General features: G+C 36.8%; 1 protein-coding gene across 1 annotated transcript in view; it reads right to left on the bottom strand.

Moving 5' to 3' along the window:
- Positions 1–5257: 5257 nt before the first annotated feature.
- Positions 5258–25986, bottom strand: part of LOC132154530 (semaphorin-6B-like) — a 104205-nt gene continuing 83476 nt past the window's right edge. Inside the window, exons 11-17 of the mRNA XM_059563119.1 lie at positions 21130–21261; positions 19486–19635; positions 17961–18140; positions 15873–16013; positions 14508–14585; positions 13756–13814; positions 5258–9992 (exon numbers count right to left, since the gene is read on the bottom strand). Of these exons, the coding sequence (XP_059419102.1) occupies positions 9076–9992; positions 13756–13814; positions 14508–14585; positions 15873–16013; positions 17961–18140; positions 19486–19635; positions 21130–21261 (1657 nt within the window). The 3' untranslated portion in view covers positions 5258–9075. The remainder of the gene's footprint in view (positions 9993–13755; positions 13815–14507; positions 14586–15872; positions 16014–17960; positions 18141–19485; positions 19636–21129; positions 21262–25986) is intronic.

A 25986-nucleotide genomic window follows, 5' to 3' on the forward strand; every position in this document is an offset into this window, starting at 1 on the left:
GCAGTATGCATATAAACAGACTTTTAACAGAATAATCCTGGCAGATAGTAAGACATACAAACATAAAAAGAAAAGATAAAAGCGAAAAGAGCTAGCCTATATATTAAGGATCAAACATTTGGAGTTGGCATAACCTCCAAACCAAACCAATTAGATTTTTTTTTATAAAATGTCCATATTCCGAGGTAGATTTCTGGCCATTTTAGGATATTTCAGATTTGGTCTTCTGAGGCTGATAGTGAGACTACCGTTTTTAAGACCTGAGACAGTCTTGCACACTTACTTCCTGTGGCGCACACCGCTCTCAAGTGGCCACGACCAAAGTGTGGGTTTTTGGAGAAGGCATCTGTTTGTGTCTATGACGAATCACGTCTACTCCGCAGCGGTTCCACCAGAACCACTCTGTTTACTAATATGATGAAATAAAACCCACTTCTAACTTCATAAGAAACTGACTTCATACATCCACCAAAAACAGCTAAAAGATACTAACCAAATTAGTTCTGAGAAAAGACACTGAAGCATTTGTTTGACACTTGCTTTGAGATCTTATCTAATTCAAAAATACACAAAAATAATTACCAAAAAGTGAAGTTAGTGTAGGAGAATAGGCTACACTACAGCATTTAAGCTTGTGCATTTGAATATTTTGGCATGTATTGATGACATTCCGATATTTTCAGTGCAGTCTGACTGTGCAAACATTGTTGTGATGTCTTTAAAATCATGAAACTTCTGCAAGCAGCTTCCTTACTTAAATAACCACTAAGTCTTTGCAAAATCACGTTGGCTCTCTTTCAGGTTTTGCATAACTGCAGTGTGGCGTCGAACCACACAGAACCAGCGTTGATGCGGTTTGAACGTGTGGCCTACATAATTGTCTTCATAGTGGGCCTTTCTTTCAACATCATGGCTCTGTGTATCTTCTGTCGCCTCAAGCGCTGGTCCGACATGCATATCTACATGTTCAACCTACTGGCTGCCGATTTCCTGGCCATTATTTTCCTACCTTTCAGAATACGGGATGCCTTTCACGAAATAGGTCCGAGTGAACTGTGTACATTCCTGCTGTGCGCTCAATTCTCCAACATGTACAGCAGCATCTTCACCATTACAGCCATCAGCATTCACCGATTTATAGCCGTCAGGTTTCCATTTCTGACCAAAGCACTGGCCTCCAAAAGTAAGACGATTGCCATTACAAAGTGCTTTTTCATCTGGGTAATTATAACAGTGATCTGTGTTATTAACCGGGAAGAACTTACCAAAGACAAATTAAAGACCTGCTATGAACGAGAAATGTCAAAAAAGCTCCAAACCCACTCTATCTTACTTCTAGAGATTTTAGGGTATCTCATTCCAGTGCTCACTGTCATATTTTGCTCCTCACAAACCATCTACATCCTGGTCAGATCCCTTGGGAATGTCCAAGGCAGGGATAGAGTGGAAAGGAAAAGGATTGCTGCAGTTATCACCGCGAACATGTTCACATTTATAGTTTGCTTCACGCCTGTTCACATTGGTCTTTTGTTGCAATATTTTTTAGATTATTCATGCAAACACTTTGTGCATGTGTTTTTTGATGTTGCCATGTTGATCGCTATTACCAACTGCTGTCTGGATTCTATTGGTTATTACTTTCTGCTGAGAAGAGTTCATAAAATAAACAAGAGATCCCGTTGAATGTTAAATGTTAGCTAAAATACAGTCTACTGATCTAGATTAGATTGAGGCAAGTCCCGGTGAGAAACACAATGAATGTAATAAAGGCTGGTCTAAATCAGACTGTCTACCCTTACATAACATTAGTCTTACCATGGTTGCCAGATTTACAACTATCATGATGAAAATAAAACAGTATCATGGTAGGCCTATATATATTATTTATATAAGTGCAATGGTATTACCACAGTATGTTCCTGTTTTTGACTGTTAGTTTCAGAGAGAGAGAGAGAGTGAGAGAGAGAGAGAGAGAGAGAGAGAGAGAGAGAGAAAAGTTGTTTTTAATATATTTTAGCAATTTAATAAGATGTCTAAATAATTATCCTCTGTACTTATTTATTTGTGCCCATAATTATTTTCATGATGAAGAGAATACATCAATTTAGAAATATTTATTATAATTTTATTAGTATTAAAATTATTATATTATATATTATATGATATCACATTATATTAAATTTAGTTTAAATTTTTATCCAAAGTGACTTTGATCACATTCAGTTTTTCACATGAGCAAAATCACACACACACACAAACACACACACAAACACACACACACACACACACACACACACACACACACACACACACACACACACACACACACACACACACACACACACACACACACCCACCCACCCACCCACCCACACATGATTTATGATTGGTTTCATTATAATATGCATTATTATAATATATTATTATATGTAGTATAAATAACCAATTAATAAAGAATACATATATTTATTTACATTCATACATTTTATTTTTATTTTGCATTTATGATTATTTCATAATTTCACAATTTTATTCATTAAATAGAAAATGTTTATTCTGTTAAAATATATTTATACCATGAATATAGTACACATGTATCAATAATAAAACAAACAAATAAATAAACAAAACATTATTTGTAATGTATTAACATCTGTATTTTTGCAGGGTTGGTTCTTGTCATAATCAGCAAGTGGTTTGCACGAGATGTCATGTAATGCTAAGCCGCCCTCTAGTGGTCATCTAGTGTATTTGTCACATGCGTTGTCACTGCAGTCAGGTGCACGTAAACGCATTTGGCACGTGACAGTACGTACAGCGACCCTATTATCACATGAACCGAGAATTGGCCCAGTGTTAAATACCTAATAGAGAGTGGGCTACTAAAAACCTCTACTATACTGTCATGTTGTTTTGAAATGTTACCATAATAATACAATGTTATATATTTGTAAGGTACCTTAATAAAAGTAAAATATGAAAACTCCACATTAGCCTACTATTTTAGGCAGCTCAGAGGTTTTTGCGACAGCTTTAGATCTGTCTGTTTAGTCATGTTGAGAAAAAATGTTGCAGTTTGTTTTGATGCTTTTCCCATTTTATTATAATTGCGGTAGGCTAACAGATGATGGATTGAGTAATTATATATATATATATATATATATATATATATATATATATATATATATATATATATATATATATATATATATATATATATATATATATATATATATATATATATAAACAGCACATCAGATTGTACACACAACAATACAACGTTTATGGTACAAACTGTTACACCTTTGACTTTTTTTAACCCATTAAAAAGCAAAGGACATGAATGAGTCAAATTAAACTGCACTGATACTAAATGCCTGATGTAATTGATATGTTGATGTGTCTAATTAACTTCCAAGTAACGATCCTTTAAAACAACATCTCTTTAGGCTTCAGCTCACACAGATGTTGCTATGGTGACATGGATCTCTACAGCAACAAAGAGATGCTGTGTGAAAATTCAATGTGCGTTCAGTGAAACGCCATCTACTGGAGAGGGCCGTGCAAATGAAGGAAACAACAACCTTTCTAATTGATGATCATGTATATATTAATTAGCTAGATATTGTATGCTTTAATCATGCTCAGATATTTCTTTAATAACAGCAGGATAGCTAACTAACAGTTAAAGTTAGCCACTAACAGTGAGGGACTGAGAGATTGTTTACAGTATATAATAATGTAAAAAATATATAATTTTTAACCATCTTTGATCAAATTTGATCTTTTCATTAGAAGAATGTAATAAGTAAAACCACAAAGCATCACTGAATGCAGTCAAATAAATATATAATACTCATGTTTGTGCTGTTGTTTTCCTTCCAAAATGATGTCACTTCTTGGAGGATGATGCCACCGAGGAATGAAAACAACATCCCAAAACATGTTTTGTTGTAAAGTAAACATTACTTAATAAATAAACTGTTTATTTAGAAATACATTGAGACAAGTCAAAAATGGCAACATCTACTCAAACCAAAGTAGTGCAGTTGTTAAAAAGTTGCTTAGATGTTTAATTAATTTTGTGAAACTGGATGTATAACAATTTAAATACTATGGTGCATCAATAATCAAACAAGTACCATGGTGCCACCACAGTATGTTACTTTTGGGAAAAGAAATACATTTTTTTATATGCAATATTTTGAATTGCAATAATTTTCAATATGGTTTGATTTAGAAATAAATTGAGACTTGACAAAAATTGCTTAAACTAGTGAAACTTCACTCCCACATTCAATAAATTGTGATTTTGTGAAAAATTAAAACAAACTAATATGATTTACATCTTTTAAAATTGTGAATTAAATATTGTTATACTAAGTTTAGGAGTTAACCTATATGGGTATTGCATAGTGATCTACTAGAGCCAGCAAAAGTCTGTTTTATAATTAACAATACAGTGTCTGGGGCAAGTGGCACCTATATAACTCTTTATAGTGATCCTTACTGCAGACTTACTGTCTTTCATTTAGATGACACATTTAACAGAGACATAGATCAAACAATCAAATGTGTTTATTAGAATGATAAAATCTCCATGTTGATTTACGTTTGAAAATAAGTGTGCGCTCCAATACGTAGTCGTGTGTGTGTTCTCATGTGTGAAACTGGGTGTATGTGTGTGTACTTCTATACATGTGAGATTATATAAAAACCAACAAACGATCAAAACAGTTTACACTGGATACCACCCCTGGACTTCTATACACAGGGACATTACATCATCGCCAGCGGAGGGGTGGAAATCAGGATTTGAGCTATGTACAGAGCAGCGGAGTCTAGGTAAACAACTCAACATAACACTGATTCAGTCTTACACACAGCCCTTCGTGTTGAAGGCAATTCTGTGTCACCAACCACATCCACTTACAAAATGCCAGTTATCAAGAGATCAAGAATCCTGCTTCAAGTCTGTGGCAAACAATAAATGTGATCAAAAAAGCGAATGAAGCATGGTGGAAAAAGTAAAACACACATAATTGGCCTTGATAATTGTTCTTGTTGTAGGATAATCAAAGATAAAGACACTCGGTTATGACAGCAAGTGCATATGGGAAAAAAATGGTTTTCAATACATTCGAAACACATTCAATATTTCCCTTCGACAATAATAGACCAGAATTAACAAAGATGGCAATGTGTGAAAAGAGTCATTGTCACTCAATATCTCTTAGAGCAGTAAAGACATAAAACAAACCAGAAATCATCCACACAAAAGAAAAATATCATGAAGTGTAAAATCATTGACATTTAAAGCCATTTTAATTTACACCAAGAGACTTTCTGCAAGAAACAAAATTGGCTTTAGGCACTGAATTTTCAAGTTAATGTGTGGACACTTGTATCTTTTCATTAAAGGCAGTTTGTGTGTGTTTCTTGATTTTTTTGAAGAAATAATCACTAATTATATTGGGACCTAGACTTAACATTTTCTGAAGAAAAAACAAGCAGTGTTTTTCCAGGGAAAACACACTTCAACAATACTAGCATGTTACTGTGATTGCTTACTAGCTCAAGTCTAAATTTTCTCATTCAAGAGAAAAAAATTGTTTCATCATCTGCCAGGCAAGAAACTCAAGTCTGATCACTCAGTAAGCACACCTCAGTTAGCAGCTCAATTTGAGGTATCGATAACACAAATAGCGTGCGACAAGTAACACTTTGAAGAAACACTTGTTTAGGAATCTTCGTAGCCTATTAGCAAACTTGGCGATTGTATTTTCTGTTGGCAAACACTTCTGAAGATAGATATATGGCACAGTTTCTTTTAAAGATTGTAAATCTGAACACTTGAAAACTTTGAGATGTTTGTTGAAAGTACATGATATCTTCCTGACGTGCTCCTTTCTCTACATGTGGTAGTACATTAGCATATAGCGCATGTCCTGCATTTGATTACATGCTTGGTGTCCTTGACCTACAGGTAAGTAGTTATATCCTTGCATTTCCTGCCAGGATCTATTACCTGTGCTCAGGATCCTATTTCCTGCCTGGTGTATCTTCAAAGCTGAAGAGAGGAGATCTAAATACATACACACAGTAATTTAAACACATAAACACGCACACATAGCGCAGTCAACCATGACTCTCCTTTCAGCTGGATTTATGAGTTAATCAATGTTCAACCGACCGTAGTACACAACTGCAGGAGTGTGTGTGTGTTTTCTGAGAGCATCAGCAATAGTGTGTTCGTGCTGTCTAGGATAGAGGAGTATGTTTAAGTGATGTGTGTGTAGCATGTGCTTTTAATTAGAGACATCTTGCAGGTGCATGAGAACCATTATTAAGTGCATTCCAGTGTACTCAAGTGTGTGTGGCAACTCATCTAATCAGACATCTGCTTTCAATATCTCAGACTGATGCTATTAGACATTTAATAACAATGCCAGCCTATGTGGAGAGGGACACATGTGTGTGGGTCTTGCAGAAAGTGGAAGCTGGTGAAAAGGCTATTTTCCAAACCCTAGAGAGTCAACCTGCTGTCTGCTGTCATTTTAAGGCAGATTACAGACCAAAATGAACTTTTGAAAGTTTTGAAATAATCTTTTAGGACAACAACTCCATTAACAGGCCCCTAAGGAGACACACAAAGAAATTTGCTTTGCTTGTTTCCTTAAAATAAAGTTAATCTGACAATATCATGTTGCTTAACTAACTTTAATAAAATCAAAAATAGTACATTTTACATTTTCATTACTTAATTTGAAATAAGATGGAACTATTTTCTGTTGGTTACAAACTGTTAGATGCCATTAAGAGTAATGTTTATTCATAAATTGATTGTTTAAAATTCACATTTCAATGTCAGAGGTTTGATTCCCAGGGAATGCATGAATTGATCAAATGTATACCTTAATGGCAATTTAAGTCACTTTGGATAAAAGCATCTGCCAAATGCATAAATGTAAACTCTGTCTCCATCTTGAATTAAACTGCTTTAAAATTTACTGGCTAGGTAGGCAGCTCACTAGAGTTTGGAACAGAGCCAGTGGGTGTTTCTCTGTAAATTTGATTATGATACTCTTTTAGTTTTCTAATGCCTTTAGGTTTCTCTTTGTCAGTTCCCAGATACATGACTGGAAACATGCAATCTATGATCTCTGTTGATCATGAAGAACTTCCAAATGACTTCCATGATTAAAAACCAATCCAAATAGATACAAAAAAAGGGGAAATGTATTATGATGTATATGACAAGCAAAATAATTGGTTACTTCACAGACAAACAAGCACCCAATAACATAACTGGCCTGAAGTCACATGACATCGCTTGACTTTGTAGTCCTTGTAGTTCTTGCATTGTGATTCCTCTTCTCTGGGTTTCCATTACTGTTTGCTCTCCTTCAGAGTCCAGGAGAAACAAAAGATGAAATGGCATCTTCAAGGAAAAGAGTCCAACGGTCCTCAAGACAGATTCTGTCTTACTCTGTCTCTAATTGTGTTTTTATTTATTTATTTTTTTAGAAAATGGCGGGTATATTTACCTCAGTTCACTGCTCCATGTTAAATTTTACATATTGTGTAAAAAAATTCACTGTACAAAAAGGAAGAAACAAAACAAAAAGACAAAAAAGACTAGGAATCCAGCATGTTCTGCAGTTCTCAATGTTTAGTTTCTCTGATAATACTCACAGAGCTACACAGAAATTCATGTGGCTGGGGCCATGAAACTCATCCGACCAAAGTTTTCTCTCTCTCAGACTCTGTAAAGTCTGAATTCAGGGCTGAGGTAATACTGAGGTAAAGGCCTCAGCTCACTCAACAGAGATACAAAGTCAAAATCACAAAAGATTTCCGAGCATAATCTTGTGTTTTCTATTCATACATTTTGGTCAAAGTAATTCATCAGAGCAAATGGCGTACTGCTAATCTTACAAAGCGAACTATGATACGGGGCCCCGCCCACATATAGTGATGTCACACACAAGTGTTTATAATGGAAAAAGTATAACTGATGGAGAAAGACAGTGTTATTATTTTGCGTAATATGGCCCTCTCTATAATTTGGTTCTCTTTATTTTCCCATTTAATATGCTAAAATAGGTTCAATTCATCTTTCTATGAAACAGTGTTGTACTACTTGAGCATGGACTCAGACTTGAATGAGCTGGTCTTGAATAAGTCAAAGAAAATATGCTCTTTGGACTTGAACTTTAGACAGACTTCAGTCTGAGTCTGATCTTGTCCAGATCTGAGTACTACAACACTGCTATGTATGTTATGGAGATAATGTGAATTTGATGGGCTACAAGAAGTTATAATAGTTTGAACTAATCAGTAATCACTGAGAGAAGCAATTCTGTAGTAAATGTTCTAATATGAAGTTTTTCGTCCAAATCTTTCCTTCTGACCAGTTGACCTGTCCAAATATACTGTACTCCTACAGCATTTACACTGATGTAAATGGAGTGTCTTGTTCGCCAGTAATCACTTTGTTTTGAGTTTGGAATCGACCATTACTCCAAGGAACTGTTGGGTTCTTTGTTTTATATGGAGTGAACAACTGTCCCAATTCCCAATTGAAATGCTGTCGTTATATCAAACTTACAAATCTGCTGAAAGGGGAACCTGCTAAAGAGTGGCTAGGTCTGAACAGATTCAGGGATAGGTAGTCTTCAAGATGGCCATGGTTCTTTCCTCCATCTGATAAAAGTGCAATAAAGTTTGGTAAGCCGCACTCATAGTCAGTCTGCAAGAACCAGAGTTACAGGGAAAAGAACATCTCTGTCTACATATTTGTGTGATTGTGAGTGATAAATAGAGAGAAGGAAGAGGTGTTTCTAGTTGGAATGGCTGCTTTTCTCATAGTCAGTGAGGTCCATTTTAGCTTGTCCTCATGCAAGCAGTTCCAGTCAAATGAGAAAAAGGATGACAAGCAGGTGAGAAAAGAAACAGTGAGAGAGATACAGAGAGCTGCTGTGATTGGCCAGGTTGCGCTCTGCAGTCCACATGAGGTTTCAGCCGCTCATGTTTCACCAATTTCTCGCTTCTCTCATCCTTGGTCCTCCCTGCTCACTGGCCTGCCGGTGTCCGATCGCTCCCTCCCTTCCCAAGCAGGTGGCTGAAGTCTGCCAGGTCGATTATCCCCCGGGATCCGTGGAGCACAGAACGTGTCAGTCCTGCAGGATGCTGTGGGGCTGGGGTGTAGTGGTGGCCCGTTGGAGGTATGCCATGACTGCTGAAGATGTAGCCTTCATGGGTCCAGCGAAGAGGCTCTCCACTGTACTCTATCTGCGTACTGGGGGCCGACACCACTCTCCGCCGGTCAGGGGAGTCTTGGGGAGTCATGGGGTAGTTGTATTCACCTGCTGACTTGCGAAGAAGAGTGCCTGAGCGTATTCCATGATCCCGGTACTTGGAAAGAGAGACATAGCGTTGGCGGTCGATCCCGGTCTCAATGGCTTCCTCGTGACGTCGACCGGTTCCTTGCAAGAGTTTAGAGCTGAGAAACAATGTGGACGGTGGAGGTGGACACTGGGTACCCACCGAGCTCAAGTAGGTCTGACTCTGGTCCCAGCTGGATCCGGAATCGGACAGGCATAGCCCACGTTTCTGCTGCAGGGGAGTTTGCTCGGGTGTAGGAAGTAGACCTGGATCCAAGTCGCCTGCTTTGACCCAACCATTGGGCATGACGAAGAGTGTCTCTCCCTGTGAGTGTGGCCGATCTGTGCCGCTGTGCCGGGATACGCTCATCACGGAGCCACTTCTGCCTTGTCCCATCATGCAACGCTCCTTCTCGCTCTTCCGCTGACTACTGGACGAAGGAGTGTTGGTGTGCGAACGGTGACGGTGTTTTTGGCCCATTATCCAGCACACTGCCAGGCCTGAGAGCGCTGCCCCGGTGGAGAATGCAGAGACTGCAGCAACAACCAACAGGTTCAAGGTAACAAGACTTTCAGGCTCATCCATAAAACTCTCATGCAACAGACCTGTGAGAAAGAGAGAAAAATATGATACAATACAAAAACAGCATCATGTTTCAAGGTCTTGAAGGCCAAAACTCAGTTTTAGGACTACTAAAAAACACTGTAATGATTACAACTATTGACATGATTAAGCTTGGGAAGACTAATCATTTAAAAATTGACAATCAAATGGCTTACAAATGCATCAAAGAAGCTCCTCATGATTATGAAGCGGTGTGCAATTGATCTATTGAGTTTCTGTACATTACAGTCCCAGCAATTGATCAGAAAACAAGAGATGGTTGACTACAGTCTCCCCTAATTCAGTAAACTAGTGTGTGTTTCAGTAGACTGAGGCCATGGCCTTCCAGAGATGGAATATGACCTTAGAAACCTTGCACCTAAAACTCCTGCCTCAAAAACCGTAAACATGCAAACACCACTGTCAATCACTTACCATAAAGGCTGATTTATACTTCTGCGTGGAACCTACGCCGTAGCCTATGCATAGACGCACATCCTAAACCTAGCCTACGCCGTAACCTGACGTGCACCTCTCCAAAAATCTAGTGCTGTGATTGGTCTGCAAGAACCCCTCCTTCCATATGTACTTGTGTTTTGTGTGTATTTATGTGCACTTTAATATATTTTAATGTTACATCTTTTTATATAAAATATAACAAAGCAAAGAACAAGGGTCTTATTTATTATACTACACAGCATTATACATCTCTAGTTGTCCATGACAAACAATGTTGATCTGCCGTGATTCAAGTCCTTGTGGAGACAGACAGAATGCCATTTTCTCCTGTTCCATTGTTGTTTCCGTTTGTAATTTTAAATAATGATTTAATGATTTGATATTTATTTTCCCCTGTAGTGGCTATAATACTTTTGTGATAAGCCGCTTCTTCTACGGCTTTTGTCTTGGTACTGCAGGTTAGACCAGCAACATGCCCATGGACACTGCAGACTAGTGGCTTGCATGTGTACTGCACCATGACATGGACAACAACGCAGAAGTATAAATGAAAACTGATGCATAGCCTACGGCGTGAAGGCTACAGCGTGGGTCCGACGTAGAAGTATAAATAGGCCTTAAGTAACCAGTACAATTGAGCTTTATACTGTAAATAAGAGTAGATGTAAGAAATATTCAAATTAAAGGTGTCTAAAGAGATCATTCTGCAAATTCAAAGAATGCAGCAGTTTTTGAAGTTGATGACTCATGCTCATAGTCTGCTTTCTAATCATTTCTATTGGAATTGGCATATGTGTAATCCTGGCCTTTCTCTTTCTCTCTTTTAATAACAGCATTTCTTGTACTCTTTCTTCTGCTGTTCCCTGTGAGATGTCCTTGGTTTTAACCTCTATGTTCTCAGTCTACTTCTTTTACTCTATTATCTCCCCTCTTGGCTTTCTTCTCGCTGACTATCTCTCCTCTAGCGATGCCGTTTATGTGTGGGCTGTTAGCCGTCTCAGAAATGAGAAGCTGTCAGACTTTGCGTCTACTTCAGTGTCCAAACTAGTAAATCTCTTGACAGTAAGAGGACTTTTAAAAGAATAGTTCACCCAAATGTGGACTTCATTAAAGGTAAGTAAGATTTTTGAAAAGAAATTAATAATTTTTTTATATAGCAATGATGCATTAAATTGATCAAAAGTGACAGTAAAGACATAAATAATAAATAATTTATAATAAAAAATTATAATAAATGTTTTGAACCATATTCATCAAAGAAATCCTCAAGAAAAAAATCTATTATGCTTTCCACAAAAATGTTGATCAGCACAACTGTATAAACTGTAATAATAATTCATAATTTTGCTGTATTTTTGATCAAATAAATGCAGCCTTGGTGAGCATAAGTACATAAAATGTAAAAACAGTACTGTTTTGTAGCAAATTAATATATTTCAGGAATCCTCGAGAAAGCAACTCGCTGGGCTTGGCTGGATAACTTAAATAGCTTTCTAATGTAATCCAACACAAACTCTGGCTATGGCCAATTTAAATGTACTTGGCTACTTCTGTCAAACTCCAGCAGCATCAAACAGAGTGATTTCAAACAAGCTCTGAACACACCTCTCTCTCTCTCTCTCTCTCTCTCTCTCTCTCTCTCTCTCTCTCTCTCTCTGTTCTGATCTTTTTTGGCATTCATTGTTTCACTCGTCTCAGGCTCTTTAAAATATGACTGAACTTCTGTGTGATGGATGGAAAGAGCGAGGACAGAAGAAGACAGGCGTTTGATGTAGATGAGAGGACGGCTGACCGGCAGACTGGAGCTGTTTCAGCAGGAGTGCTGAGATTAATGAGCCTGTGACTCTGGTTCATATATCCCAAAACCAAATCATATCAGACTGGCCAGACGGCAGCCATTTTACAGATACATCTATATGAGCTCATTATATTATGTATGTGCCTATACATTTCTTTTCAAGGATCTCTTTAATTAGTTTGATAATTCACAATCAAGTTATTCCTGCTGCAAAGACCAACATTTCCAGTCTGGTTTATGCTGGTTTATACTGGTTTAGTGCTGGTCTGGTGGAGTTTGGCGATAAAGTGGTTAAAGTAAACTAAAACCGTTTCTGTTAATTAATATAAATATTTGCTGAAAAAGGCAAATCAGCAATGAAAAAATAAATAAATAAATAAATAAAAATATTAAAATTAAAATAGGACAAAAAGAACATTTTTGAATCACAAGGACGAAGTTTGCAGAATTTTGTCGAGTTGTGACATTTATATGCTGTAGTTTTTTTATAGTTTAGTATTTCCCCGGTAGCCCCACTATTGCAGAAAACTAGCAGCTCTGTCATAATCACAGCAGAAATACCAGTCACTTTTGGAAATAGCTGTAGGACAGCAGGGGGCCTTGAGTCAAAAAGGGTTAGAACCACTGTTTTTTACGCTAATGGAGAAAGTTGTTGACCTCAACTCCATTAAACAGCACATATCAATCCAAATGTGCTCTCAAAACTCAGTTGTGTCTCTTAAAAGCTTCAGAAAGTCACTTTAAGTCATAGAAAAGTGTCCCTAATTCTTTTCCTTAATCAAACTGTGCGAAGATTAGAAACCCAAACAAGGCTTCTGTTTACCATTTTTATCTTCATAGAAACAGATTCCTTGAGTGTACAAACTTACTAAGCCACTGAACTCTATTTTTATTTCATTCTGTGCCCTCTCACTTGCTCTCTTATGTAACTCAGCTGAATCTATACGACTGCAGTGATATATAACTTCTTCTGTCTGAATCTGTTATGCTCAAGAGCTTTTGAAGATGAGACTCGGGAACCTCACTGCTGTTCCACATTTTGCTAAACCTGAACTTTGGAACAAATGTAAGCGTTTTGAGCCATGAAAACTGGAGAGATTGACAGAGAGTGTTTCATATGCTGCCAGATTCGCAAAATGCCATTAAGAGCGGAAAGCGAATCTAAGCTTCTGATTGGTTGGAAATATTAACCATCTTTTGTCTTTTTAACAATGTAAACACTGTTGCTTACTTGTACCCAGACACCTCGTACTTTAAAGAAATCAATTAATTTCTTAAAAGAAAAGACTCAAGGCTCCGTTTCTCTTTCATTATCTTCCTCCATCTCTCCCGAAGCAACCTGACTTTCTCGTGACTTTGACTGCTTAAGCAAAACTTTTGAATCAGATCAGAATGGATCTTTTCTGTACTGTTGAAGAGTTGCAAGAGAATTCTCTTGAGGAAAGACAGACATGCTGAAGATAGACCGGGAAGCTAAAGGTCACATCCCAACAGGTTCACAAACTCACCGTCGCAGTCTCCGAGATGTGAGGTGTTTCCATATTCAACATCCTGCACGAAAGGTAATCTGCAAAACAGGAGAAAAACGGATTTGAACATAAACCGCAAATTCACAGATTAGATACACGACACACATTTTATGCAAGTAAGCGACTGCAAATGCTTCTAGTTATGCGAACTCAATTTCAGGCGTCATTGCTTTTAGAAATGTGTCCGAACACAATTCAAAACACATTCGATGTCAGTTTTCTTTTTCAGGTCAGTGACTGTCATGGCAGACAAAAAATGTAACTGTCATGTTTACCAAGCTACCTGAATAATAATACATCTGGTTTAAAGGTAAACAGTTTATTTTTGTTTATATTAAATAACTTTTTTTATTAAATATGCAAATGTAGAACTGTAGAACTTATGTTATAATTGGAACATTTGTTTTGTGAAAATGTTGTTTGAATGATCTATGAATGTTATTTCTGAACAATGCAAACTTGAACGAATGAAAAGTAATGTTTTTGTGGTAACTTTTTGAGAACATTACTAAAGTCAAAATAACTTTGAATGAACTTTATATTAATGTTACTAGAAGAACTTGCTGAATGTTTAAGAAACCTATGTAAAAGCATTTTCATTTTGGTTGACAGTAGTGGCTCAGAAATTTAACTCTTCACCTTTAATGGCCAGAATTTGAGGGTGACTCGATTGCCCTGTTCAGTTGAGTTTTGAACAACAGGGCAGATATATATTCTGATTTCTAACTTACCTGGTGCCTGGCCTCAGGAGTGAGCAGGTACTTCCTCTGGTCCAGCCGCAGTATGGATCTCTGGACGCAATGCAATTTCTACACACACACACACACACACACAAACACACACACACACACACACACACACACACACACACGTATATATATATACAGTATAGATAGACAGATAGATAGATAGATAGATAGATAGATAGATAGATGGATAGATAGATAGATAGATAGATAGATAGATAGATAGATAGATAGATAGATAGATAGATAGATAGATAGATAGATAGATAGATAGATAGATAGATAGATTAACAGTGTGTGTGTACAATGTCCATATTGTATAGCAATACCAAAATAATATATAAAATTAACAGTAAATTAAATTGAATAACACAATAAAAAGAAATCATTATACCTACATTTATTGTATATACAAAGCATCAAAAATTAGATGCTTTTACTGCATATAAAATAAAAGTAGCTAGATTTACATTGTGAACAGCAACAAATGTAATTAACTTTAATTAATTATTTGTTATTATTTTATTTTAGCCTTATAGATAATTATCATTACACAATTATGATTTGTCATTTAAATTTATATTATTTAACAATGCATTTACATTTAGTACTGTATTCTTTGTTCAGCATCTATTTATATGAGCTTGTGCAAGGAGGAAAAGGAGGTTTAAAATCTGTGTACAGTGTAAAAATTATTTACTTGAGTTGCAAATAATACAGAGATTATTCCAGAATATCAGAAAATACTATTTCAGTCTTTCTACTTCAAAGTTTCATGGTAAATTCAATTTGTTACAATTTTTTTAAATTATTAGTACAATTTACTAGTACAATTTAATTGTTTCTATACCATTTTTCATCTAGTGTAGCAATTTCTGGGTGAACAAAATTCTTTTTTTTTTTTTGGTTTACCACCCATGGCAGCACGGGCTGCTGGTGCAAGTCATTTGAGCGACACATGGTGCTGCAGACGTACATAGTGGATTGCCACAGATGGTATGACTGCACTGTAATGCATCCCACAAGATGAGAGAGAACGTCAGCAGACTCAATCAAAGCCTCTACCATTAATCACGGCTGAACTGCACCAGAACTTTACTGCTTCACAGGAAGAGACCGTTCCAAATGTGCCGTACGGGAGCCCGGCCAGAAGGAGTGTGTATGTGTGTGTGTGTCTGAAGGAAACTGTAAAAGCTGGGTCACAGTAATTGCAAAGCCGCTGACGAAGCAGTGTGCATTTGGGTGGCACAATTTACTTTAAGATGGAAAAATGGGAATGTGTGTGAATGAGAGTGTGTTTAATCAGTGTAAAAACTGAAGGTGTGTATGTGTTTGTGTGTGTGATCTTACTTCATGCATCTGGAGTGCAGTTGGCAGCGTGCGACAGACACTCTCACCACGCAGGAGTGGAACGCCAGCAGGAGCGTGTGACTGGGTTTGTCCAGGGTCAGAGAGCGAGGCTGCCTCGCCTGCACAGAGTCATCACCGCACCTACACACACACTGAATTCATCAATAAAAGCCCACATGCACTTTTACAACTAAACATTTCCTAGAACACAAATACGCACACTCATTAAAACCCAACAACTTCACATCAGTGTGAGTCATGAGCACATTAACACACAGTATGAGCACCCATACTGCAGCAGGGCAGAGACATTCGAACTCATTTCACATGTGAGAAGGTTAGCTCACTACAAAGGTTATCTACATATACAACTTACATACTGTATATGCCATTTACATGTCGTTTTAAAGATACAGTTGCAAAAAGGGGTTAAGAATTAAAAATGAATGAGTAAAACAAAGACATTTTCCAAAAGACTAATAGGATGGAAAGTGAAACCGGGGACAGGTAAAACGTTTACTATAATGAATTAAAAGAAATCATTCTAATGTGAACATTTGCTGCTCAAGAAACATTTGAAATAGAATTTTTGTGTAACAGTGTAAATATCATTACTGTCACTTTAAATCAACTTAATGCATTTTTGCTATACTGACCTAAAATGTTTGAATGGTAAATTTATGGACCAACACAGAATGCATTACCTATTAAATTTATATGAATTATAATTTTGTAAATTCCACTTCCTGTCATTTAACTAGAACTTCCTGTTGGGTGTGGCCAATTCAATTTCCAACTTGTGAAGCGAATTCTTAAACTTTCTCTTTTTCTTCGGTAAGCTCCTGTCTGTCTGTGACTATAAAAAAGTGGCAAACAGCCCAAAAAAATACACACTAAAAGAGATTCAGTCAGAGTTGGTCTTTTTCCAACACACATTAACTGTCAAGCTGCTAATAAGGCATTCAATTACTGCAACATCTCTGATTAAATTACGACACCAGCGTCTCAGAGAAACTCCCCAACAGCAGGTCTACAGATATCAGACATGTAATCTAAACACTGATAAATAGCTGGAAGACAAGTGAGACATATTACAGGAAGTTGTGTAAGAGTTTTGGATGCCATCCAGAGAACACCTGAGGCAAGCCAGAAGGTCAAGCAGACACAGTGATCTCTTTGTTTCAGGTGTGTGTGTGTTTCTCAGCGAGTGCGGCGTCCTGCTGAGAACCTTATCTCAACCGCCACACAACTCGCCTTCATCTCCCAGCATGCATCTCTCTGAACCTTACTGTTCATCCTCCAGACAGGTATTGCCTTTCATCTTCAAAACCCCAGCCATGTTTTCATCCATCTGAGCACCACACGCTCACACACACACACACACACACACACACACACACACACACACACACACACACACACACACACACACACACACACACACACACAAATAATCAGAAACCCAGCTGAATCATTTTGCCTTCTTTTGCTTTTGAGGACATTTTCAGAGGCGCTGTTTGTGGATAAAAAGTGTGGATTTATTTCTTCAGTTGCATTTGATACTGAATATCTTTTCCTTTGACAGTGATAAAGTTTTTAATCCAGGGCTAAATGTCAACAACAGTAAACAACTGCGGGGCACTTCTTGATAAAAACAGATTTTTGGAAGTCTGGAAACAGATGAAAGGATGTTTAGGACAAAAACAACTTGATCTCTTCAAGTTGAAATCCTCACTTTTCAATCCTGTAACAAGCTGCCTTATCAGGGAAGGCCAAAAGTCATCAAAGTATGTCTGAATCCATTGTTTGCATAACATCTTGTCTACTAAGCTGCTTTCATCTTTTTGGAGGTAGCATAGATTTATCTCTCTTGGGTTGTCATATTCTTAGTGTACACTACAGGTAATAGGGTAAACATTTTAACTAATAAACATCACCATACTTTCCTCAGTTAATTCAGGGTAGGCGATTTCGGAGAGTATAGCAATATCAAACTAGTTTTGAAAGCATAAGATCCCACCCTCCCTGCAAGCCACGCCTCCTGTAGTGTCTTGCCTCAAACTGGTTTCAAACAAAAAATCCCTTCACCTTTCTGGGTTGTATCCCTCCAGCTCTTCCAGAAAAATATTGGTGTTGGAGTACGGGTTCTCCGGGATGGGCGTGATGAGGAACTTGAGAACGGTTCCCCTGGTGGATCCGAGGAACACTACAGTCCGATTGCGATGTGGGCCTGCCTCAGTGTCCACCACCATAGTGTTCAACTGGTACCTTTAAAATTAAGAAAATAAAACAACATGCACACATTACAGAAGCTTATTGCTTTTCTAAAACAGTTGCAACATTAATATGATGAAAGAAATGTTCCGACAAGAATATATTTCATCATGCTTACTCTAAGCTGTTTACACTAGCCAAATAAAACAGTGCTTTAAAATCAACACGAAACTGCATTTGCAAGCCATTTTGCAACCATAATGTGATATTTTTCCAAGTGACACAGAATATTGAATAAGAAAAAAAAATGAAACCCTGTATTATTTCCCTACCCACACGGCCTAGTTACAATTCTGAGGAATAAAACAGTACTTTCAGAGTTATTGAAGGTATTGCAATTTAAAAGAGATATTTTTTTATAGAACATTCATTTCTGAATTGTGCACCGGAACATTAAAAAAGTAAATAGAGTTCATTTTGATTTGTTGAATTCTGCTGGCGGTCACAGTTTGTCATTTATTTTAGCTTCAAACATTAATCAGATTTTAGTGCCGCCGCTATCTGTTTTAAACCATTCTTGTTGTGTTATTCTTACTACAGCTTAAGGAATAATTAAAAAGGGATGTCAGAGATAAGATGTGTAAATACTCTCTCTGTTGAGACTTGAGAAGATTAGGTGTAAAAAGGCTTATTTGGATCAAAGTTTACAAACGCAGAGGATTTTCATCAGTCTCTGATGGCTCACACCAACTTTTAATTTCTGAGTACTTGTAATTGGTTGTAATTGTGAAAAACCTGAGCTGACTATTTTACTTCAAAACATTGAAGTCTTTATGAAGAGTAATTCACTAACGTTTATTCAAGATAAACATTCAGGCAAAACGGTCTGTTATTGCATATGAATCAAATGTACACCAGAGTACCATTCTCCTTTGTGTCAATTTACTTCTTGTTATCATGAAGGAATCCAGTGGCCATTTGAAATCAAATTTTTAAAAGTGAGATGATTTATAGCTATATTTTTTCCTCTTTGCAGAGCAGCTTTGCTTTGGTTCTGAAAGCCTCAGGCAATTTACTCTCCGCAGAAGCACTTCTGGAGTTCAGATTTATATTTTAACTAAGGGTTTTTTTCCCCGTTAACCTTGAGAGACACTGTAGGAACGCTCTGAGCAGGAATGAGTCCTTTGAGTGGCGGTGCTGCTACATTAGCCATACTACAGCAGAGCTCGGGCTCCTGATATCTCAACCGATTTCAGTTTTCGCAGCACGGCTTTTAGCAGGCCTTGAGAATTGTGTTTCACCTTTTCAACTCTCAGCAACACACTTCGTACAACAAGCATCTTGCGGTTTATTGATATTTTTCCATAACACCTGTGTTGAGTAGCTGTACTCATCTTACCGGACCATAGTCTTGACTATCCACGGTCTGTGTCCAAGCAAAGGTACTGCTTCATCCATTAGTGGATGAGTTTTGATGAAATTCAGCACTTCATCAGGAAGGGTGTTGGAGGAGCTGAATCTCGACCCCTGGACAGCACATCCTCCAGGCCTAGGAAAGTAAAATTAACGCTTGACATTTCAAGCTACAAACCAGAAGAAGACAACTAGCTATCAAGCAGTCAATCAGTAGAATGATGGATAGATGGATGGATGGATGGATGGATGGATGGATCGGTAGAAAGACAATTAGTATTAGATCAGTAGAATACTAGAACAATGGATGAATGGTAGAATGATAGAATGAAAGATGGATGGATGGATGGGTAGAATGATAGAACGAAAGAGGAATGGATAGATCAGTAGAATGATGATGGATGGATTGGTAGAAAGATATAATGATGGATGGATGGATGGATGGATGGATGGGTAGAGGGATAGATGGATGGATGGATAGATCAGTATTATGATAGAATGATGGATGAATGGATGGGTAGAGGGATGGATGGATGGATGGATTGATCAGTATTATGATCGAATGATGGATGGATGGATGGATAGATCAGTATTATGATAGAATGATGGATGGATGGATGGATGAATGGATAGATCAGTATTATGATAGAATGATGGATGGATGGATGGATGGATCAGTAGAAAGTTAGAATTAAGGATAAATGATAGATCAGTAGAATGATAGAACGGTGGATGGATTGATGGATCGGTAGAAAGATAGAATGATGGAAGGATGGATGTTAGAATGATAGAACAATGGATGGATAATTGGTAGAAAGATAGAATGATGGATGAATGGATGGGTAGAATGATAGAATGAAAGATGGATGGATAGGACAGGATAGATAAGTAAAATGATAGAGTGATGGATGAATGGATGGGTAGAATGATAGAATGAAAGATGGATGGATAGGATAGGATAGATAAGTAAAATGATAGAGTGATGGATGAATGGATGGGTAGAATGATAGAATGAAAGATGGATGGATAGGATAGGATAGATAAGTAAAATGATAGAGTGATGAATGGATGGGTAGAATGATAGAATGAAAGATGGATGGATAGGATAGGATAGATAAGTAAAATGATAGAGTGATGAATGGATGGGTAGAATGATAGAATGAAAGATGGATGGATAGGATAGGATAGATAAGTAAAATGATAGAGTGATGAATGGATGGGTAGAATGATAGAATGAAAGATGGATGGATAGGATAAGATAGGATAGGATAGATCAGTAGAATGATAGAATGATGGATGGATGGATCAGTAGAAAGTTAGAATGATAGAATGAAAGATGGATGGATAGGATAGATCAGTAGAATGATAGAACTATGGATGGATGGGTGGATGATGGCTGGACAGATGGATGGATCAGTAGAAATTTAGAATGATGGATGAATGGATGGATCAGTAGAAAGTTAGAATGATGGATGAATGGATGGATCAGTAGAAAGTTAGAATGATGGATGAATGGATGTTAGAATGTTAGAACAAAGGATGGATAATTGGTAGAACGATCGATAGAACGATCGATAGAACGATCGATAGAACGATCGATCGATCGATAGATAGATAGATAGATAGATACCTGGGTTTTGGTACCAGTTCATCAGGTACAGGTGTCCAGATGGAGTCTGGTGATTTCTGCTCCTTGAATCTGCCCTCAAACACACGTGCCAGCTGCTGCATGTCAAACGCACACACCGCCGAGCCGGGGATGCTGGGTAAACACAGAGAACAAGAGGGTCAAGACACATCACTGATCCAATCCACACCTCAAACACACACACACACGGTCTGACACATTTTCAAACTGACATAAAAATGACGAATTGTCAAAGTGACATGTCACAACAAGACGATTCGTTTTTCTGGAGCTGACAGACTAATTGACCAATTATCCTCTACTGCATCTCATTAGAGAGCATCTCCACAGCCACTCCACAGCTATTCCATCAGATTGATAAAAACTGAAAAAATAAATAAATAAAAACGCAAACGTGATGCAAATTCAAGTGACTCAACAAGCCCACCATATTTACATACAGCTATTGTATAGCACATAGGCTTTATTATCCATATAACTATACAGCACACATTTGGACTGATTTTTCACCTTTTCGTGGTGCTTTTTGGTCACTATATGCTTTCAGTGTATGAAAAACATCTTCTATGTTTCATGAAAGAAAGAAAAGCCTCTTTGGAAAGACATGATATTGAATAAATAATGAGTTTTATTTTTTGGGCGAATTGTTCCATTTAAACTGTGGAAAAAAGCTACATATTATAGCTTGATGCACATGAAACAAAAAGGAAATCATAGATCAGACACAGAAGGAAACTGTAAAATGAACTGCCAGGATGGGCAAGTGTACAGCCTGATGGTGTGTGTGTGTGTGTGTGTGTGTGTGTGTGTGTGTGTGTTCTGGTCTGCAGGTGTTCACCATGTGTTCCAGGGCAGCTTGTGCCTCTCTCCTCCACTTCCAAATGGCGGGAGGTCAGATGGGCTGTTGAGGAAATTTGGATCCTCTTATCTGTCCAGCTTTCAGCCACAACAAGACCACAAATCTTATCGAAGACTTGTTGTGAACGTATATATATATATATATATATATATATATATATATATATATATATATATATATATATATATATATATATATATATAATTTTGCAAATAAAATGAAAATTCTGCTTTACAAGCATCATAAGAATATATAAAATAATATTTCACAATATTACTGTATTTACAGTATTTTTAATTAAATAAATACAGCCTTGGTGTGCATAAGAGACTTCTTTCAAAAACTATAACAAAAAAATCTTATCAACCCCAATCTTTTTGAAAGGGATTGTTTTTAAAGCAATCTTTTTATTTTACTGTTTTTTAAGTCAAATTTTCTAAATATAAGTACAATTATCTAAATTTTAATTTCTAAATATATTAGATCAAGTTTTAGACTAATATATTAGATCAAGTTTAAGTTTTCGCCTCATTTATTTTTAGGTTTCTTTTACCATAATATCACAAGTTATGCAATAATTTGAAATGTATTAAATAATAATAATAATAACTCCACCCTATCCTTTTCTTGGGAATATTGTTTAGATTAAATGTATAAATGAATACATAAATGTAGGTTTTTACTTGTTCTTAATTTAAATTCCCATCCTATTAATATTTTACAAAATCTTTGTAACTTTGTAAAAAAAAAAAAACAACAACACACAGTTTCCTCCAAGATGTGTTATAATTTTGTTAGGAAAACAACAGCCCAAACATGTGCAAATATTAACATGCATTTATGAATCTTGTGATGTTTTGTGGAACAGGAGCAGACTGCAGTCACACATGGTCCCATCAGCCGCTCTCAGAACGTGTGTTTGGACCACGGAGACAGATTTGGCGAGTTCTGCCCGGTGTCCCGCTGGAGCTGGAGAGAGAGGGCTTTTCTGCACCCCTCACCTGACACCAGACCTGCTGAGCCAACACTGGACAACATTTGGCCAAAACTGTGCCAATGCTGGGCCGGAGATGAACCAAACCTCACTGTCCTTTATCTTAAATGACTGGGACAAAACCAAGCCCCTGCACCTCCACCAAAACTCATAAAGTGTCTCTCACAAAACAAACTTTCATAGACTCAATCCCACAAACGTTAGTCAAAAACAGCAGGTTGGCTGGTTTTAGCTGTTTTATTATTACTATTATTTTTTTCATCAGAGAGGTTACTGTCATACACAATTTTGTTTCCAGGTGGTCTAAAATAACCTGCGAATCAGGTTTGTACAGAAAATCAATATTAATAAATATATTTAATTCAGCAACTGGAAAGCATCAATACGAGGTTAATTAAAGTTAAATTAAAAAATGACTATTTCACTCAGTATTTTTGCATGCTATTTTATTTGTATTAGAGTAATTTTATTACTATTTTGAAATTGCTTTTATTTTCATATTTCCAGATTTCATTTTACATTTACATTTATTCACTTAGCTGACGCTTTTATCCAAAGCAACTTACAATTGCCACATATGTCAGAGGTCGCACACCTCTGGAGCAACTAGGGATTAAGTGTCTTGCTCAGGGACACATTGGTGTCTCACAGTGGATTCGAACCTGGGTCTCTCACACCAAAGTCATGTGTCTTATCCACTGCGCTAGCACCACCCCTAGTTTTAGTCTTCATTTTTAAAAATATATACTTTTATATAGCTTTAATTTAGTTTATTTCAAACCTACAGTACATGACTTTATTTCTTGTGTGGAACATAAAGAAATAAGTTTCAGTTTCAGTCTCAGTTCCCACTGACTTCTGTTATATAGACAAAAATGCAATGAAATTCAATGGGAACCAAAACTGTTTGGTTACCAACATTCTTCAAAACATGCTTTTGTCATAGAGATTTGGAACAACATGATGGTAAGTAAATGATGACAGATTTTTGGTTGAAATATGCAGCGAGGAAGCACACTATTTAAAGCTTATGTTTGTATAATTTAAAGCGCTATATATTTGTAAATCAGACAAACGTTACTCAACACAATGAAACCATTTAGGGAAAATAATTTTGATGCAAGCTTGAATTTGAGACAATAGCTACATTATCCTGATCACAATGAGAGTGCAAATCCACACAGACTAAATAAAACTGCAGCAGACAAGACAGGTCCAGTGCAATCATCCCATTTGGATATGATGAGGTCTGTTCATTCAATTCTAATCATTTCATTTCTGCTCAGTTTCTCAGTAATATCCCCCACTAATACATACACATAAAATATGTGGTCTGATCTGTTAAATATGGGCTATTGGTAATTGAAGGGCCTTTGGGAATGAAGGGTCTCATTTGGAAAATTTGGAAAATGTGTGCAGATTGATGGACAGAAACGACGCAGTGGGCTTGGTGTTAATGGCCTGATTTGGAGACGGGCCTGAGCCCACCGCCTGCCGCCCTTATGGAGGACATCTGTGCCAAAAATTACACCAAATTAACAGAGATGTCACTGGATGGCATCTTGCTCTCTGTCTCCTTTACTGAGCTTGCCAGTGTAGCACAACCTTATAATTACATCAACTATTTAAAAAGAGTAAAGGGAAAAACAATAATGTTCTACAAGTGCCATTGGGGCACTGACACCTTTCTCATTTTACCTCAGCAGGTGACTAAAAATGAAAGTGATTAAAAGAACAATGCACTGTTCTGACACACTGTGATTTCATTAGTACTGTAGTGTTTGCTAATCATTGCTCATAATTAAAAGTCTGCCTTCATTTACTCCCCCTCATGTTGTTTCAAACCTGCATGACATACTTTCTTCTATAGAACACAAATGAAGATATTTTGATGAATGATATTTGGAACAAAAACATTAGTGAATCCCATTGACTGTAATTATACTGGCAAAAAAAAACCCATTAATATACTGTATGTATATATTAAATTTCACCTTTTTTATTCCACAAAGAAATAAAGTCAACATGTTTCTACACTACCTTTTAAAAATTTGCTCTTTATTTTTTTTGTTAAAAAAGTGACCATTTTACTCGATATGTTTTGCATGCTATTTTATCTGTATTAGAGTACTTAATTTAATATATCTTTTTTTTAAATAGTTTTTTTTCTTCATATTTTCACTTTAAAATTGTAGTTTTGGTTATTTTGTTATGTGCTTTTGTAAAGTTTTTCATTTATTATATATATATATATATAAATAAATTGTTTAACAGTGACAAAGACATTTATCATGTTTTATGTATTTTAATATTTATTATATTATTATATTTTAAATAAATGCAATTAAAATGCATTAAGGATTTCTGAAAACAAGTTTTTAAAAAAGTAAAAAAAGGAATGTTTCTTGAGCAGCAAATCAGCATATTAGAATGATTTCTGAAGGATCATGTGACACTGAAGACTGGAGGAATGATGCTGAACATTCAGCTCTGTATCAGGAACAATTTACATTTTAAAATACATTAAATTGAGCATAAGAGACTTCATGTAAAAACACTGAATAATAATAATAATAATAATAATACAGGAAATTCTTCAAAAATCAGTTTTGGATGTGCATTGCCACTGCAAAAAATGAGACGTGCAGACAGGTTTCAAATAGGATCCACTCGGAGAACACCTCTGAAGCCAGTAAGCTGTCAGAAGTTTGTAGCCTCCAACTCTAATCCAGCCAATGAGCTGTCAGATGCAGTGATCTATAGTCTTGTAAACCTCAAGCTAGACAAACAAGCTCTACTTTCACTGTGTTCTCTCTGGCACTCGGCCCTGGTCACCTATCGTCCACTATTTTAAAGGCTTTCTGGCACCATGCCTGTGTAACTGACCAGCCCAGTGGGCTTGAGGTGAACAGGCCAAGATCTCCTCATCACACATTTGAGACAGGACACGACGGGGGGCTGAGAAATGAGGACTAAATAAGAAAAA

The sequence above is a fragment of the Carassius carassius genome, chromosome 12 (assembly GCF_963082965.1).
Source record: "Carassius carassius chromosome 12, fCarCar2.1, whole genome shotgun sequence".
NCBI classification, from domain to species: domain Eukaryota; kingdom Metazoa; phylum Chordata; class Actinopteri; order Cypriniformes; family Cyprinidae; genus Carassius; species Carassius carassius.